A 19,769-nucleotide genomic window follows, 5' to 3' on the forward strand; every position below is an offset into this window, starting at 1 on the left:
AGATGAGGACAGGAGCCTTCTAGGCTGAGTGATGTGAGGAAGAATAAAATTTGGGGAGGCAGACTCACTTGCCTACAGCAGAGGCCTCATATCTTGGTATCATGGACAATAAAACCAGATTCTGATAACCCTTAAGTGCCAGGCTAAAATCTTGTGAACACTGGAAAATCACTGAAATATCTTTTTTTGTTTTTGCTAAGGAGAGACTATATTTGAAACGATTATTGCAGGGGCAGAGAAAGAGACTATTGTAGTGGGGAAAACACTCTGACCATAAAATCCGCAAGCATCCTAAGGATTAGACAAAAGGGAAACCACTGAAGTTGTTTGAGAGAGAAAAAACATAATGAAAGTAGTATTTTAGGGAAATAATTGGAAGTGATGAGCAAAAAGTTAATTAATGTCTTTGGTCCTCCATTTCCCCCATTTGTAAAATGAGCTCTTAAATTTCTTCCAACTTGAAAGCCAGGGGTACTGGCACACACCTGTAACAGTCCCACTTACTTAGGAGGCTAAGGCAGGAGGATTGCATGAGCCTAAGAGTTCAGGGCTACAGTGTGCTACAACCATGACTGTAAATAGCTACTGTACTCCAGCCTGGGCAACATAGCAAGACGCTGCCTCTAAAAAACAAACAGGAAAACTGAAAAACTCATCCAACTTGAAATGCTTGAGGTTTGTAAATCGAAGGAAATAATCTTGGACATGTGGAGATAGAACATAAAGGTACTGTATTTTGATTTGACTGCATTGAGTCTAAATCAGATGTGCAGATGGAAATGGCCAACAAAGAGTTAGGAATGTGGGACTTAAAACATGGTGGAACTGTTAAAGCTGGAAGTATACATTGAAAAGTCTTGCAAATAGAGGTCATAGTTGAAGCCCAAGGGCAAGTGAGATCTCCAGGTTTGAGTGATGTGCTTAGGGAATCAACAACAGATGAAATAGGACAGGAAACCCAGGTTTCTACTTCTGGCACCATGGTACACTACATAGCGTGAGGGACCTTTCTACTGTACTTGAAGACAGGGAAACATCCATGGAACCAAAAAAAAAAAAAAAAAAAAAAAAAAAAAGTGCAATGGAAGCAGTGGCCAGTAAGCACATATGAAAGGCAGGGTCCTGGGTCCTGTCTGAGAGCGTATGTTGATAACATTATTTAACAAAGGGAAGATGAGCTGATGAATCCTTGATGAAAAAGAGGACCTGAAAGGATCCTAAAGCGGTTCTAGGTAGGTAGCATACCCTGGCTCCTGGCAAAGTCATATCATAATACTCTTTTAGGGAAAATATCCAAAATGTAGGTGCTCAGGTTTTTTTGCAGATTCAGAGCAACTACATTTGTGCTCGTTAAAAAAAAAAAAAAAAAAAAAAAAAACAGCTGCTGAAGGAAATAAACCACAATGCATGAGGATGAATAAAAACAACAAACAACAGATTTAGACACGAAGGCCTTTAGATAGCAGATTATAGACTATGTATGAAATTTTTATAAAAATAAAAACGTATAGAAATAAGCAACAATATACTAATCACAGTAATCTAGCAGATTTAAAAACAAATTGAAATTTCCATTTCTAGCCAGAATTACCCTCCTAGAAAACCAGACACAACATATGAAACAACTCTTTTTAGACAGAACGGTCTGCTCAGAATGTGATCCCTAAGGCACAGGAAACAAGTGAGAGGAGCGCTGTCATCTCGGGATTTCTGCCTGGAGGCAATTTCTGAACTGCAGTGAAGGGAGGGGAATCTGTTCAGAGCTTGGCGATCTCACTGATTTGAGGGGAGGCAGAGATCACAGTTTAGAAAGGCTGAGGATACAAGTTCACTAGAAAGAAATTTCATTGTTTATTGAGAAAAAAAATGACAAAACTCAGAATCCAGCATTGTAAATTTCACAATTTCTAGTATCCAATCAAATATTACTAGACATGGGAACATGTGACTCATACATGGGAGAAAAATCAGTTAAGTCTTTCACTTCAGCCAGTTTGGAGAGCCCTTATTCTTGAACCTTATTCTTGAACAACCATAAAACAGATGAAACCCTTATTCTTGAACAACCTTATTCTTGAACAACCATAAAACAGATGAAAGATATAAAACAACGTTTTTCAAGGCACTGTATAATAGGCTAAGGACAGTGACTTCTGAGAGACAGCAAACAAGGTAATAATACCTGTGACTCCTCCAGCTTGCTGCCTTGAGAGAATTAATAGTAGGTTTGTGGTACAGGGAGGGAGAATCCAGTCAGAGCCTAGCAGACTTGCTGAGTTAAGGAAATGGAGCTGAGAGTCCAGAGAGACCAACATGGCTGAAGTTGTCATGACAGAGCACTCAAAACTGGAGAGCTGCACAGCAAGATAACCTAAGAGATCTGAAGATAATCTCCCTCAAATACTCAGCTGAATACTGATCAACATATGTGTGTGAGGAAGCTATCTGAGGCTGACAAAGAACTGCCTGAAGAGATTAGAGGGAACAGTACTTGGCACTAACACAGAATTGGAAACTGTACCTGTTCCCACCAGCCAAACTGGAAAAACCTCAGGATTCATGGGGTACTCAGAAAGGACTTGCATCAGGTGTGGGGAATAATTAGCCCTAGACAGAGCACTGCTGTAATCCCACCGAGGAAATCTTGAAAATGCTTTGATCCAAAATGAGGATCTCACAAAGATCCAAAAGGATCAAAGCATTTTCAAGTAACTTAATCATGTCCCAGAACAAAGTTTCAGAATATGTATAGTAATGTAACAATATCTAGAACACAAGAAATGAAATTCACAATGTCTAGCATCTAAACAAAAATTATCAGACATACAACAAAGCAAGAAAATACATCCCTTAAAGGATTAATCCACCAAAACCAGGCCAGAACTAACTAGATTGTATAACTAGAAGACAAGGACATTAAAACAGTTATTGTAACTATATTTGATAAGTTCAAAATTTAAGTAGAGACATGGAAAATATAAAAAGGACTCAAAATGAACTTATAGATATAAAACTACAATGTGTGATGAAAAATAAATGCTTACACATATTTTAGAGAAGAAAATATGTGAACTTGAATATATAACAATAGTAACTATGTAAAATGAAACACCGAAAGAAAAGAGAATTTTTTTTTATTTTGAGACAGAGGCTTGCCCTGTCACCCAGGCTGAAGTGCAATGGTCCAGTCATAGTTCACTGCAGCCTCAATCTCCTGAGCTCAAGTGGTCCTTCTACCTCAGCCTCCTGAGTAGCTAGGACCACAGGCATGAGCCACCACACCTGGCTAATTTTTTTTTTTTTTTTTGTACAGACGATGTCTCTCTGTGTTGCCCAGACTGATCTCAAACTTCTGGGCTCAAGCTATTCTCCTGCCTTGGCCTCCCAAAGTGCTGGAATTACAGACATGAGCCACCATACCCCACCTGAAAATTTTAAAAAATAATCAGAGCATTACTGACATGTGGGGCAATTTCAAGCAGCCTTATGTACACGTAATTGGAATCCCTGAAAAAGAGAAAAGGAGGAGGAGGAAGTAACCAAATTACTTAAAACCAATGATAAAGAGAAAAAAGCAGCCAGGTAAAAAAGACATATTATATACAGAGGAACAAAGATAGGGTTGACAACAGATTTCTCATTAGAAACAACGAAAATGAAAAGGCAATGGGGCAATTTCTTTAAATTATTGAAAGGAAAATACTTTCACTATCCTCAGTGAAAACAGCTTTAAAGAATGAAGATCAAATAAAGACTTTTCAGGCATTCAAAAATGAAGGAATTTATCATCAGCTGATTCACACTTAGAAAAATGTTAAAGGAAGTCCTTCAGCCAGAAGGAAAATGATACCACATGGAAATATGGATCTAAACAAAGGAATGAAGATTACTGGAAATGATAGCTACATGGGTAAATATGTAAGTTTTTAAAATTTTTAAATTTTCTTTCAAAGATCACTGACTTTTTAAATGAAAACCATAACAAGATAAAAATGGAATAATAGAAATATTAAATTGATACAGAAAAAAAGAAAAAAGAACCTTCTCATTAGAAACTGTGCAAACCAGAAGACAATAGAATAACATCTTTAAAAAGCTGAAGGAAAAACTGTCAACATAGAATTTTATATTCAGAGGAAATAAAAATAAAGGTGAAATAAAGACCTTTCAGATGAACCAAAACTGAGAGAATTCATCACCAAAAGACCTACACAACAATATATATTAAAAGAAGCTCTCCAGGCAGAAGCAAAATTATACCATACAGAAACAAGGATCTCACAAAGGAATGGAAAGTACTTGAAATGGCATATAAAATTTGTTTTTCTCATAACAATATATTGCAAGGTTTATATTTTATATATGGAGAAAAAATGCATTACAGCAATAGCAAAAAGGATAAGTGGATGAATGAAAGGGTATGTTGTAAAGTTCCAACAATATATGCAGAGTGGTATAGTATTTGAAAGTAGACTATGGTAAGTTAAAGATAGATATTGCAAATCTTAGAGCAAGACTAAAATATAAAACACAGAGATAGAGTGGATAATCCTAATGTGGAAATAAGTGGAACTGTAAAAAAAAAAATTCAATGGAAAAGAAGAGGAAAAAAGGAACAAAGAACCAATGGAACAAATGAAAAACAAATGGCAAGATATGGTAGCTGTAAACCCAGCTATCTTGATAATTGTATCTACCAATGAAAAGAGAGATACTGTGAGGACTGAATTTTTTAAAAAAGCAAGGACCAACTATGTGCTATTCACATCTGACTTTAAATATAAAGACTGAGAAAGGTTAAAAGTAAAGTGATGAGAGAAAGATATACTATGCAAGCATTAATCATAAGAAACCTGAAGTAGCTATTAATATCACACAAGGTAGAATTCCACAGAAGGAATTTTAACAGGAAGAAGGAAATTTCATAATGATAAAAACATCAATTCATAAAGAAGACATGAAGATCATGTGTATACACTTAGAGCATAAAAGCACATGAAGCAAAAGATGATAAAACTTAAAGGAAAAATTGCAAATCCACAATTGGAGATTTCAGTACTTCTCCCTTGATAATTTATAGAACAAGTAGACTGAAAATCAGTAGGGATAAGGACTTAATGCTGTCAAACTGACTTAACCTAATTGACATGTATGTAGCACTCCAACCAAGTGCAGAATACAAATTCTTTCCAAATGCCATGGAATATTCACCAAACTAGACCAATATGGTGGGTCATAAAACAAATCTCAATTAATTTAATTAAGAGGGTTAAAATCATATAGAGTATGTTCTCTGTCCACAATAGAATTAAATTTTATATATATATAAATTATATATATATAATATATACATATATAATAAATACATATATAATATATACATATATATTTATTTATTTATTTATTTTATTTATTTTTTTTTTTGAGACAGAGTCTCACTCTATCTCCCAGGCTGGAGTGCAGTGGCACAATCTCAGCTCACTGCAACCTGTGCCTCCCAGGTTCAAATGATTCTCATGCCTTAGCCTCCCAAGTAGCTGGGATTACAGGTGCCTGCCACCATATCTGGCTAATTTTTTGTATTTTTAGTAAAGACAGGGTTTCGCCATGTTGGCCAGGTTGGTCTCGAACTCCTGACCTCAGGTGATCCTCCCGCCTTGGCCTCCCAAAGTGCTGGGATTACAGGTGTGAATGACTGTGCCTGGCCAAATTAAATTATAAATTAATTACAGATAGCTAACTAGAATGTACCCAATACTTGGAAGTTAGCATATTACTAATAACCAAAGGACCAAGAAGAAATCACAAAGGAAGTTATAAAATGTCTTGAACTGAATGAAAATTAAATCACCACTTACCAGAATTTGTGAGTTGTAGCTAAAATAATGTCTAGAGAAAAAATTTTTAGCTTTAAATGCTTATCACAGAAGGTCTAAAATCAATGAATGTGAAACAAAAAGAACTTGAAGAAATAAAAAATATGCTCAAGTGATTCTCCCACCTCAGCCTCCTGAGTAGCTGAGACTACAGGCATGCAACACCATGCCTGGCTAATTTTTAAATTTTTTTAGAGACCAGGTCTCACTATGTTACCCAGGCTGATTTCAAACTCCTGGACTCAAGTGATCCACCTGCCTTGGCCTCCCAAAGTGCTGGGATTACAGGCGTGAGCCACCGTGCCCAGCCCAGTTTTTATTTTATTCTTTCCCACTTGGTGTCATCAGCCCTATGACCAGTCTTTGACTTCTCTTTGGTCATTTTTACATCAAGGAAGCCAATTTTATCATCTATAGTGAGTCTTGACATGGTGAATCAATTCAGAATGGTTACTAAAGGAAAATGGTTTCTTGCGATGTCTTTATAATTGATTGAAACCTTAGTAACCTGGGGGGTAATCACTAACTAAAACTGAGTCAGAGAAAACTAAGGAGGCAAACAACACGGGCCAGAATGAACTGTTTCTTGTATGCAAACAAGATAAGTGTTGTGACTTGACATTTCACGAGGAATTGCTTTGGCTGTGATTTTACTTTGAAACTTGTAATATTCTGTGGAAATTAAGAAAAATGTTCTGTATCTTAAGTCAGCTTGGTTCGCCTGACACTAGGTTAATTCATTGGTTTAACCCATTGTTTTTTTTGTTTTTGTTTTTGTTTTTGTCTTTTGAGACGGTCTCACTCTGTCACCCAGGCAGGAGTGCAGTGGTGTGATCTTGGCTTACTGCAACTTCTACCTCCGGGGTTCAAGTGATCCACCCTCCTCAGCCTTCTGAGAGTAGCTGGGACTACAGATGGCACCACCATGCCTGGCTAATTTTTGTAATTTTTGGAGAGATGAGGTTTCACCATGTTACCCAGGCTGGTCTCAAACTCAACTCAAGCAATCCACCCACCTTAGTCTCCCAAAGTCCTGGGATTACAGGCATCAGCCACCGTGCCCTGCCTAACCCATGGTTACATAGTGCCAATCATGTATTTCGGGACTTCTGGTATGTGTTAAAGACCCAGTCATAAATGAAATGTAGTTCTTGTCTTCAGGGAGCTTTCAGTCCACTTCAAGAGATAGACATAAACTAGGTAAGAGAATGTACAACACGGAAAGGACCATAATAAAAATTTAATTTAAGTGCCATGGGATCCCATATGAGAGAATAACTTTGCTTAGGTTATGTAGAAAGTAAAATTTGAGCTAATTCTGGAAGAATGAATACAGTTTTTCCAAATAGAGAAGGTTAGTAGAAAAAAGCATTCTTGGCAGAGGAAGTAGCATGAAAAGGCCTTATGGTTTCTAGTTATGGCAAGAAGTTCGATGAAGCTGGAAAATAGAGTACAAAGGGAACCAAAAGGTCAGGTTACAGAAATAGGGTGTGTACTGGTCATCTACGGCTCCATAACAATCCACTCAAAAATATAGGGACCTAAAGCAACAGCCATTTTATTTGTTCATGATTTGATGAGTGAGTTAGCATTTTGTACTGAGCTCAGCTGAGTACCTCCCCTACTAGTCTCACTTGGGGTACTCATATGGGTGCAGTCATTTGGATGTTAGGTGGGAAACAACTTGTCCCCATATTCCCACAGTCTAACTGGGCCTCCTCACGTGGCAACACTATGCACTAAGGCAGTAAGAACCTATAAGACAGAAGCAGGCCAGGTGCGGTCACACCTGTAATTCCAGCACTTTGGGAGGCCAAGGTGGGCGGATCACTTGAGATCGGGAGTTAAGACCAGCCTGGCCAACATGGTGAAACCCCGTCTCTACTAAAAATATAAAAATTAGCTGGGCATGGTGGTGTGCACCTGTAATCCCAGCTACTCAGGAGGCTGAGGCAAGAGAATCGCTTGAACCCGGGAGGTAGATGCTGCAATGAGCCGTGATCACGCCACTGCACTCCAGTCCGGGCAACAGAGTGAGACTCTGTCTTAAAAAAGACAAAAGCAGCAAAAGCAGAACCCCTTGAAGCCTGGGAATTCACACATTCCTTGAAGGCTTGGAATTCACGCATTGTCACTTCTGCCATATTCTGCAGAGTAAGTCACGTGTTTAAAATAAGTCACTTGGCTAGCCCAGATTCAAGGCATGGGAAAATGGATTCTACTTGATTGGAGAAGCAGCAAAGTCTCATTGCCAAAGGGTGTGTGTACAGCAAGGGGAAATTGTAGCTGTCTTCTCATACTGTCAGAAGCAGATTGTGAAGACTTGCATACAAAGTAAACAGTTTGGAATTTATCCCAAGGGCACAGGAAACTATCAAAGATTTGCTTTTTGGTTTTTGTTGAAAGCACTAACATAAAAAGTAAGATTTTCTACTCAGCACCCCTTATTCAGGAACCGTTCCTCTCCTATAATCCACATGGTCAGTGCAGGAGCTATCACATTAGGAGCATGGATAGAATAGACTACCTTTTGGCAAGTTGTTTGGATTAGGGCCAATCAGAGTCCTTCTTTGTGGTGTTTTTCTCCTGAAAATGAGAGTTGGTCTCTTGCTAAACCTGAAGCTTTAAGACGTAAATTTGGGGGAGTGCTAGGTGGCTGTGCTTGCAGCTATGTGAAAAAAGCCACTCTGCACAAAGAAGCAGAGATGGAAGATGAGAATCCTGACAGCCTTGCAGTCCACTCGTTCTGATATCCCTCTCTGCCTCAGCTTCAAGTTTGGTTTGTCTCTTGCAACCAAAGGAGTCTCAACTACTATGAAGAGAGCTTACCAGCTGCAAGTAGGGAGTTGCAAGTGACAACGTAAAAATCCAAAGCCAGCTTTGTTTTAGTGCAATGGTTACTGGCAAGTTATTTTAACTGGTTATCGCTGGTATATAAAAAAGCTGTTTTTCTTATAGTTTGCATACAGCTAACCTACTCTGATAGCTTTTCAGCTGAATCTCTTGGGGTTTCCTAGACCAACAACCAGATTATCAGAAAGCAATTACATTTTGTCTTTTTCCTTTCCCATATACATGCATATGGATGTGTGTGTATATATAAATTATTTTTCTTGTCTTATCTGGTTGGTTAGAACCTCCAGAACAGTATTATATAATAACAGTGATATTCAGTAAGCTCTTCCTGTTCCTGACTTTATAAGAAAGATTTGAATGTTTTCATTGTGGGTACAGTTTTTCTAGCTCTTGCCTGTAAATTACACTTCATCGTAGTAAGAGGATCTTTTTCTTCCTATCTAAATTTGAATTTGAATTTTTAAAAATTTGTAATGGATGTCACATTTTTTTCAAATACTTTTCAAGTATGTATAAGTTCATATTACTTTTTGCTTTAATGTGTGAATGTCAATTATATTAAAATATTTATTAAGATGGAATCATTTTGTGTTCACTTCAGGAGTCAAACACTTCCCATGATGCCCACAGGATAGGTTTGATGCCTCTATATCTTCCCATAATGCGTTGAATGTATTGTCATTAATCCATTCATCCAACAAAAACTCATGGCACTACTCTATAAAACAAAAAAAGAGATTGAATCATTTTTACATTCTACAATAATCCCCCCTTGTTTTGATGCAGTATTGCTGTACTGCAGTCCTAAATTTAACTTGATAATACAGGTGTAACCAAACACAGGTGCAGCTGCTCACCACTTGCAAAGCCAGTAACAAAGATGAGATGCAGTGAAAGGAAAGTGACTTTATTCCAGAGCTGGCAGTGGGGAAATGGCCAAGGCTAGTGCTTTAAAGAAACCATTTTCAACTTTGGCTGGAGAGAGGGGCTTAAAAAGGGAACTGGGAATGGGAGGCATGCGGGAGTGTTGCTGGGCACAAGGTCTCTGTGTCTTGTTCCAGTGGCTATCTTGAGTCGTGGTCCACCTGAAGCATGGTGGCCTCATCTCAACAATAGCTGGGTTGTTGACGCATGGCCTTGAGGTAATCTCTGGAATTTTGAAACTGGGTCTCCAGGCCTGGTTTGTCTCCACATTAGCCCTGGAACTTCTAAGTAAGCACATAGTTAGATAAGTGTGCCTGGTGTAAGTTGAATAAGTACATAATTAGATAAATGTGCATGGTGTAAGGGAGTGTCTGGTGTCTGGAAAAAGGAGGGAAACAAAGGGTTTTAAGCTACATTTCAAGGCTGCATTCTGAGGCTAAGAAGGAAAGGAAAACAAAACTTTACAATGCATTTTAGCTGGGTCCAGTGGCTCAAGCCTGTAATCCCAGCGCTTTGGGAGGCCTAGGTGGGTGGATCGCTTGAGGTCAAGAGTTTGAGACCAGCCTGGCCAACATGGTGAAACCCCGTTTCTACTAAAAAATAAAAAAATTAGCTGGGTGTGGTGGCACACACCTGTAGTAACAGCTACTCGGGAGGCTGAGGCAGGAGAATCACTTGAACCCAGGAGGTGAGGCTTCAGTGAGCTGAGATCATGCCTCTGCACTCCAGCCTGAGCAACGGAGTGAGACTCTGTCTCAAAAAAAAAAAAAAAAGAGGCATTTCAAGGCTGGGATACCTGCCTGGTTACACAGGCAGTCCTTGTTTTGAGAGGTACCATATGAACTGGAATCTGTGTGTCTCAGAGCCATGCCCTCGCTGTGGGTGGTACTAATGTGCATACGTTCTATTTAACCTAATAACATGCAAAATGAAAATTGCTTGTATTTTACTTTCGGGAGTTTATATTTATATACTTTGGGTTTTAATGTAACATTTGTCAGATTTGGGTTAGAAAAAAATGAAGAGCCTTTCTGTCTTTTTCTATGCTCTGAAATGAAATGAAATGAAAAATGAAAAAGAAAAGCTGAACTGATTCCATAAAGGCATCCCTTTAGGAACAATATACATCTTTGACAATCATTTCACACTCTTTGGGGCTATTCAGATCCTTTACCTTTTATTGAACCCATTTTAGTAATTATATTTTGCTAGACAATTGTTCAGGTTATCTAGATTTTCATATTAATATGTATAAAGTATGTGATGTTCTTTCATATTCTTTACTCTCTTCATTTTCTGTATAGTCTTTCTTATTCCTAATATGGTTTAGGTGTATACACACTTCCTTTCCTCCTGTCTCACTCTCTTTATAAAGTCAGACCTGCTAGAAGTTTGTCGACTTTATAGGTATTTTCAAAGATTACATTTTTATCTATCCCAATTTATTTCTTTTCTAGTCCATTAATTTATTTTTTTATTTTTATTGATTCGCTCTCCTTTTTTTTTTTTTTTTTTTTTTTTTTGAGATAGAGTCTTGCTCTGTTGCCCAGGCTGGAGTGCAGTGGCATGATCTCAGCTCACTCCAATCTCCAATCTCTGCCTCGCGGGTTCAAGCGATTCTCCTGCCTCAGCCTCCCAAGTAGCTGGGACTGGACTACAGGTGCACATCACCATGCCTGGCTAATTTTTGTATTTTTTTTAGTAGAGAAGGGGTTTCGCCATGTTGGCCAGGCTGGTCTTAAACTGACCTCAAGTGATCCTCCTGCCTCAGCCTCCCAAAGTGCTGAGATTACAGGCATGAGCCACCATGCCCAACCCCACTCTACGATTTTTGAGTTTAGTTTACTTTTCTAGCTTTTTGAGTTGAATAATCAGTTTGCTTATTCTCAATAAAATTTTCTAACAATGTCATTCAAAACTATGATGTATATTTTTTATGTATATTTAGCAATATCTCATACATTTTGATATATAATGTTTTCAGCTTGGTTAATTTTTAATCTATAGTTCAGCTTTTATTTTCTCCTTAATTAAGGGCTATTAGAAGAATGAATGTTACCTGTCCAATGTCTACTCGATAAAAAAAAAATTTTATTGGGACTTTCTAATTGTCCTAGAATATGTATTCAGCTTGAATAGACCATGAGCAAGGGCTGGTTTGCCCTTCATAGTTCCATCTTGAAAATAAAGCTTTCTTAATAACCAAGCTCTCCTTCTCCTCCCACTGTCTCTAAATAAGGAGCTCATTCTGTCAGGATAGTCATTAACTTTTTCTTTTTCTTTTTCTTTTTTTTTTTTGAGACGGAGTTTCACTCTTGTCACCCAGGCTGGAGTGCAGTGGTGCAATCTCGGCTCACTGCAACCTCTGCCTTCCCAATGTAAGCAATTCTCTTGCCTCAGCCTCCCAAGTAGCTGGGACTACAGGCACACACAACCATGCCCAGTTAATTTTGTATTTTTAGTAGAGATGGGGGTTTCACCATGTTGGCCAGGCTGGTCTTGAACTCCTGACTTCAGGTGATCCGCCCACCTTGGCCTCTCTAAGTGTTGGGATTACATGCGTGAGCCACCATGCCCAGCTTTTTCATATCTTTTAAACAAACAACTGATATTGAAAACCTGTGGCTCATTAAACCACAGATATTTCAGGACCTATTCAGATAAATTCAATGGAAAAATCAAGGAGCATTAACTTGCTGTGCAAAAGACATATCAGACATCTTTTGCTATAGCATTATGTCTAGTAACCAAATGTTCTGTGCACATATCAAGGAAATCAATGATGAAGTTATTCAGAGTTTGTTTAATTCAGGAATTTTTCAGAGCGTTTGGTTGAATTTTATTAAAGGAGAGGGAAGCAACTGATTTGCAAACAAAACCAGGGGCCTTTCAAGAGGAACAGTGAAAGTTACAAACAGCCAGTAATAATAAGTGTGTATATACAGATGTATTTGCAGACACACATGTATATATGTGTATGGGGGGAGTGTCATTACTATTTACACACTCTTTCACGGTCCTCTGCTTTAAGCATTACAGCCTTGGAGAGGGTATTGATTATGTTGTTCTATTTTGCAGATTGAAATACTGAGGTTTAGGCCGGGCACGGTGGCTCACGCCTGTAATCCCAGCACTTTGGGAGGCCGAGGCAGGCGGATCAGGAGGTCAGGAGATCGAGACCATCCTGGCTAACACGGTGAAACCCCGTCTCTACTAAAAATACAAAAAAATTAGCCAGGCGTGGTGGCGGGCGCCTGTAGTCCCAGCTACTCGGAAGGCTGAGGCAGGAGAATGGCATCAACCTGGGAGGCGGAGCTTGCAGTGAGCCAAGATGGCGCCACTGCACTCCAGCCTGGGCGACAGAGCGAGACTCTGTCTCAAAAAAAAAAAGAAAAAGAAAAAAGAAATACTGAGGTTTAAAGATATTAGGTGGAGCCAAGTATGGAACCTAGATCTTCCAGCTTGAAATTCATTGTTCTTTCCATTATGTCCTGCTAAGGGCTCACAAAATGTCAACACAGCCCCTGGTGAGGATTAGAAGGAAGGAGGGGTCTGGCTGTGTGAGTGTCAAGTGTGTAACCTCCGTGTTTGTCTCATTTGAGATCCCTGCAGTGAAGTTGAACGAGCTGCTCGAGAACTTTTATGTCACCGTCAAGAAGAGTGACGGCTCAGACTTCCTGGCCACCTCGCTCCATGCTATTCGCCGAGGCCTGGACCGCATCTTGAAGAATGCAGGTGTCGGCTTTTCCATCACCAGCAGCACCTTTAGTTCCTCCACCAAGAAACTCAAGGAGAAGCTGTGGGTGCTGAGTAAGGCAGGCATGTCGGGCGCGCGTTCTCGCAACATCGTCTACTTCTCCCTTTCTGACGAGGAGGAGATGTGGCAGGCAGGGTGTCTGGGGGATGACAGCCCTATCACTCTCCTGTCCACTGTGGTCAAGTACAACAGCCAGTACCTGAACATGCGGACGCTGCAGGAGCATGCGGATCTGATGTACGGTGACATCGAGCTGCTCAAAGACCCCCAAAACCAGCCCTACTTTGCCCGGACAGACAGCGTCAAGCGGGAGAGTCGGAGCGGCTCCACCAGAGTGTGTCACGGGAAGATCTATCATGAGCATTCCCGGGGACACAAACAGTGCCCTTACTGCCTCCTCTACAAGTACATGTACATCCACCGGCCGCCCACCCAAATGGAGGCCAAGTCCCCCTTCTACCTGACTGCCAGGAAGGAGGCCACAGACATGGGCAGCGTGTGGTATGAGGAGCAGAGGATGGGGCTGCGCTCTCTTCGGGGAATTGTCCCAAACTTAGCCAAGAAGGTCAAGCTGGAAAACTGTGAGAACTTCACCTTTGTCTCGTTCACTCAGGTCTCTCGGAGGCTTGGCTCCCACAGCTGCTGCCAGTGAGCCCCTCCTGGGGCCTGCCCACTGCCCTGTCACCTGCTTGGGCCGGCCAGGGCTGGAGCAGCTGGAGCTCCTCGGAGGCAGGGGCTGACCAGGTGTGACCTCCCGGTCTGGCGGCTCTCCCCTGGTGTGGCCTGCTCTCCCTTTGACTTGGGGTTTGCTTTTTAAAATGAAACTAGATGAGTCTAAATCATTCGGATGGTTTATCCAAATGTGCGTCAACTTTGTTAGCTTTTAGAATCTAACACAATGTATAATTGCTACATACAAGAGTGAGGAAATTCATTTTCTCTAGTGCCTTTCTAGCACAGGTTTTCTCAAAACAAACAAAAAAAGGAAACTGTTAAGTAGTCATTTAAAAAAAAATCCCAGTAGCGCAGTAGCTTTAGAATGTTAGGAAGACTGTACACTTTGTTGAATTACACTCACAATTAGAAACTAGAGAGAGGCAGACACGTTCCCTATTTCCAGGAGACAGATTGCGCTTGACACGCCTTTGTTTTTTTGTTGGTGGATAAGGTGGTTCTGGAGGGCAGGCAGCCTTGTGTCGGGGAATATCCTCAAGCGACATTCGGTCATCTGACAAGGACTTGGGCTGCTCCCACGGCTCTCAGCAGCGGGAGGAACCCCATCTCGGCTGTCAATGGAGACAATTTTATGATAAAAGATTCACGCACCAGAAGGGTGTCTGTGAGAACAAGGCTTCTAGTGAACTAGACAGTTGGTACCGTGAGGGAATTTCTAGTAGTGAAGGAAAATGGCTTGGAAAAGCCAATCTGTGATCAAAATGTGAAAACCTCCTGAAGCAGAAGTGCCTATGTTTTATTTCTCAGCACCATGTGAGAGCTCGTTTGATTGGAACATTTTTTGAGGTTTCTATCTGTTCTTCGTGTCATCCCATTATTCTGTCAGCGTATACCACTGGATGTATAAAACAACTAAAGGTAATTTTTAGTCTTAGCCGAGAAAAGTTAACCAAACAAGCTGCAAAAAACACAGATCCCCAAACTTTCTTTATTAAAGAGCTTTGGAATATTTTTGTCAATGTATGACTTTTCAACCACAGTTAGATGTCATCATTTTAGGCTGGCACCAATACTTGGGACACGATGATTTAGGCACCCCACCAGGTAAGCAAACTCAGCATTAAGGATGCAGTTATAAAATTAGCGCATCATGGTAGGTAATGCAGTTTGAAACCATTTTACTCAGGTAAAATGCAACCTGACCACATTATTTAAATATCAGCAGAATTTTCTAATAACTACTCTGAGTGCAACAACAAGTGAAAAAGGAGCTCAAAGAGTGCTCATTAATAGTAACAATTCCTAGGGACCTTGACTTTGTATTTGAGGAAAATCTCGTGTAACTTTATTCCATTATGCTCCTAATATGCTTTCTAATCCCAAATTAAAACTCTAATACAAATTCATTTTGTAGAAGTCTTAAAATCATTCCTCTTTCTTTTTAAAAACATTATTTTAGTATTTATTTTAATTAATTGGTTTCTTAAAAAATCATACACTAGTCATTGAAATATGTAATACTTCCTTTACCAGAGAAGACTCAACCAATGCTGCCTTAAGATTTAATGTTATTCCCTTTTTAGTCACTGTGCATTTATAAGTTTGTTTACTAGTTGACCTTTCCTGAATAGAGCTTAGTTTTGGCATTTCTCCATCTGTATATAAATAACAGGTAATATTTAATTATCAGTGTATGACTTGATATCACATAATGTTCTGGTGTGGTTTCCTGTAGTGATCTTAGGGTTTTGATTTAAAAGAAATACACAAAACATTAGGTACAATTTCCTTTAGTTTGCTAAACACCCAAAGGATATTTTGTTTTGTTGGTTCTGCACTTAAACTGAAATACAACCTATGTGAACTATTGGGCAAAGCCTGCAGCCTAATTAAATAAAACCTCCATTTTTATTTGAATAGATTCAAGTAGAAATTGCCATTAGGAATCACTGGGATCTTTTCGGATTTTGACCTTTTCAAAGGTAGCAATAACTACTCCAGAGGTTGTAATCTTTCTGTTGGTAGTGGCTTTTCATCAGCTAAATAATCATCTCTGCCTCAAATGTGTTGCCTATCACCTAGTTGATGTTCCATAAAATCCCTGGGTTCTGAAGTGAACTATTATAATTAATAATCAGGAGGGCGAATCTTCAGTGGCATCTGATGGAATGAAAGAACTGTAAGCAGCCTAAAAGCTGTTTATGACATGCCACCTTGGGGAACAAGAGTGAGGAAGAAAACACAGTCATTAAGTGCCAGCGTGTGCCACCCATTGTACTAGGTACTTTATTATGCATTTATGTATATGTGTGTGTGTCTGTGTATACACACACACACATATACATAAATGTTTACACAGACACACACACGCACAATATGTGGTTAAGCCTGGTAAGCCTGCTAAAATGGCAAAGCGGCCTGGCGCATGGCTCACGTCTATAATCCCAGCACTTTGGGAGGCCAAGGTGGGCAGATCACTTGAGGTCAGGAGTTCGAGATAAGGACCAACATGGTGAAACCCCATCTCTACTAAAAATACAAAAATTAGCTGGGCATGGTGGCAGGTGCCTGTAATCCCAGCTACTTGAGAGTCTGAAGCAGGAGAATTGCTTGAACCTGGGAGGCGGAGGTTGTAGTGAGCCGAGACCATGCCACTGCACTCCAGCCTGGGCAACAAAGCTAGACTCCATCTCAAAAAAATAAAAAATAAAGAAAATGGCGAAGCACCTGTCCATGTGTTTGGCCAAAGCCATCCTCCGAGGTCTTAAGGGGGCCAGAGTAGCAGTCCTCGTTGGTGTTCTAAGGCAGTTGATCTGGCTTCCAGTCAGCTCTAAACCTTACCGTCTGGGGACTCCAGGATTTTCTGCTCTTGGCCTAATGCAAGAGAAAGGAGAATCCCCAGAGAAAGAAGTGGGGAGGTAAAGAGCATTTTCTCCACTTACCTTTGGGTTTTTTGTGCTCCCAAGTACAAATAAATATCAAGAATTCACAAGTTTACTTAAGCACAAGTTGCCCCTGGGCTCTGTGTCAGGGCTGGTGGTACTGTAGGTGTTATGAGAGGACCCATAGAGTGTCCTTCGGGTGAGCTGTTGTCCACAACACCTTTCATATCTGCTCTAAAGTGAGCCCTACTTTCTGGCTATTCCCCACCTCCAGAATCTAAGCAGACTCCCTGTTGGAAGCTTACTGTGGCACAGAAGTTAGGATGTCACCTTAAAGGGTATGATTCAATTGAATATAAAGAGTTTAGTGCAGTACCAGGCACATCATAAGCACACAATAAATGTTAGCCAGCTTAGTTATAACTTTTGGTAATAATTAATATTATTTAACTAATTTGCATTATACCACTTATTTCTTCCATTATGGAGATTCTGTCTCCCTTAAACTGTTAAACTTGAAGAAGAAACCAAACCTGATAATCTGGTCAAGTTAACACATTTTCGCCCATGAATTCTACCTCCAACACAACCAAGCTATGATACCTCAGATATAAGCAAAAACAAGTGAAGGAAGAACAGAAAAGCCTTATGGGGCTTTATGAGAAGGTTTTTCCATTGTTTAATGTGTTCGCAAAAAGGAATTTTATGGAAGTACCTAACCAAACCTGTGAAAGAAGGGTCTCCTTGGTCATGTGGCATTTTCCAGCTTTCCTTGGATTTTATGCTACATTAATTTGCCCTGGCTGATAAGTGGTGTTTGAAGAAATGTGAAATTTGGGTACTTTGATTTTTATTTTAATTCAAGCTTATTAAAAGCATCAAGCATTATATGCCTGCCACACTCAGCATTTTCATAGACATAGTCATTAGGAGAATCTGGACAAAGTAATACTCTTGTAGAAACGGAAGCATCTTGCTGTACTCAAAAGATAACTAGACTCAGAGCTACTTCACTCCTCACTTGGGCAAATGCGGATATCACTTTGCTTAGCTATAAAGTGTCAGCAGTGGGATGGATCCTCTCCACGGTGAACCGTGTTACACTTCTGCAGTTCCACAAGGTCATATAATTAGAAAGTGGCAGAGCTAGGACACAAAATTCCTAATTCCTGAAGATAGTTAATCTCCTAATTTAGTGCTTCTCACTATATTGGGATGCCGCCTTTAGGAATAAGACTTCTTTAATTTTCAAGTTCCACAACTTCTAAAATTATTTTGCTATCTCGAAGCAGCAGAATATTGATCATTTTTCTCAGTTTAGGCTAACACAGTCCACACCGTTACCACTTAAATAAAGTAACAGAATGCTTAAATATTATCCTTATCAAACATCCATCACTTTGTTGCTTTTATGAGATGTAGATTGCTAAAAACTTTTGAGCTAGTAGCCGGTTACCTTTAAGCATCAATGAATGCAAACAGCGAAGACCTCAAAGAAGAGTTACCTCATTTTCTCTACATGATCTCCAATGTAGTCTCAGATAAGGCCTATACATAGTTAAAAGCTGGTAACAGCTCTGAACAGAAGTATGTATTAAAAGTTTCAAACTTGTATATATTTTTGAATGCTTTTGTTTTTGGAGTGAATTTTTTATACTCTGTTAAAAGAAAAACATTCCATCGTGTAGGCAGTGTTCCTCAGTAAAAATCTTTGTTGCATTTTCCCATATAAATGAATCACCCTTATTAAAACAGGAGGAGGGAGGGATTCGTGGTGACCTACTGCTGCCCTCCCTTTCTAAGAGAAGATGAGGCCATGGGGTGTGATAACTAAATGAACATCTGGAAGTTCCTCCGTCGGATATGTGTATTCTGACATAACAGAATTTCCCAAGGCTTCTTTGAGGAAGGCTGTCCATGCTTCAGGCAAAGTTTACCCATTATTATTATGATTTTGAATATTTCTTGTTCATTACAGTCCAGAAAATCTGCAGAAGTTCTCCATTTTCAGTGGTTGACCAGAATCTGATTGTTGCGCTCAATTGAAGTGCTTTAGTATTTAGCTAAAACAACTCATATGGAAGTTAATTATTTCAGGAAATACGTAATAAGACCAAAAAAATCACTGGATAATATGTAGATATATTTTAGTTATATTACTATTAATAGCAATTAGATAACTCTCCCTCCCCCCATTGAGGTGAGAATGGGCTCCTAGATACTTGGTGGTCAATATAACTGATTCGATTAACTTGCATTTAACTGTGGTTATTGTTACATCTACTGATTTGTTCAAATAAAAATTTCTAGAAGGCTCAGATTTGACTAACACTGTGTTACATGCTTTCTCGCAGCTGCCATATATTCTCATGTAATCTTTGCAACCGCTCTACAAGGTATGTCTAATTATTTCCATTTTACTTATTGAGAATCTAGGCTCAGAGGAGTTAAAATTCCAAAAATCTCACCGATAAGTTGGAGAATTTAAGTTTGTAAGTTGGAGAATGCAGGTTTTCTGACTCCAAATCTAGTGCTCAGTCCATGAGACAAAACTGCCTCCTGGAGGCCATGGAAGTCCATTAACTTTAAGAAAATTAAACACAGTTTCAGTTTGTTTGGCAAATATTTCATCTCTCAAGCCATACTGTGTCACCCCTCCATGTATTCTCTTACTAAATGATTGCTCACTTGGGAACTTAATCATTCCTGGAAAGCCTGGCGGTTCCCCAGTATTTTCTGCCTACTGAGAACCTTCTGTCTTTATCCAATAAGTAATTTATATTACCTGTCATCTACCTT

At 39.5% G+C, this 19,769-nt stretch overlaps 1 protein-coding gene across 3 annotated transcripts in view; it reads left to right on the forward strand.

Moving 5' to 3' along the window:
- The window catches only part of KIAA1958 (KIAA1958 ortholog), a 175,480-nt gene extending 156,192 nt beyond the window's left edge, over positions 1-19,288 (forward strand). For 2 of the 3 annotated variants that reach the window (XM_054500532.2, XM_054500529.2), the window contains one exon: positions 13,259-19,288. In XM_054500532.2, coding sequence (XP_054356507.1) covers positions 13,259-14,065 — 807 coding nt within the window. In that variant the 3' untranslated portion in view covers positions 14,066-19,288. Of the gene's footprint in view, positions 1-3,313; positions 5,007-13,258 lie in introns of those variants that run through there. The other variant, XM_063650293.1, reaches the window with a different exon arrangement.
- Positions 19,289-19,769: the final 481 nt, after the last annotated feature.

Source organism: Pongo pygmaeus, chromosome 13 (genome assembly GCF_028885625.2).
Source record: "Pongo pygmaeus isolate AG05252 chromosome 13, NHGRI_mPonPyg2-v2.0_pri, whole genome shotgun sequence".
NCBI lineage: Eukaryota > Metazoa > Chordata > Mammalia > Primates > Hominidae > Pongo > Pongo pygmaeus.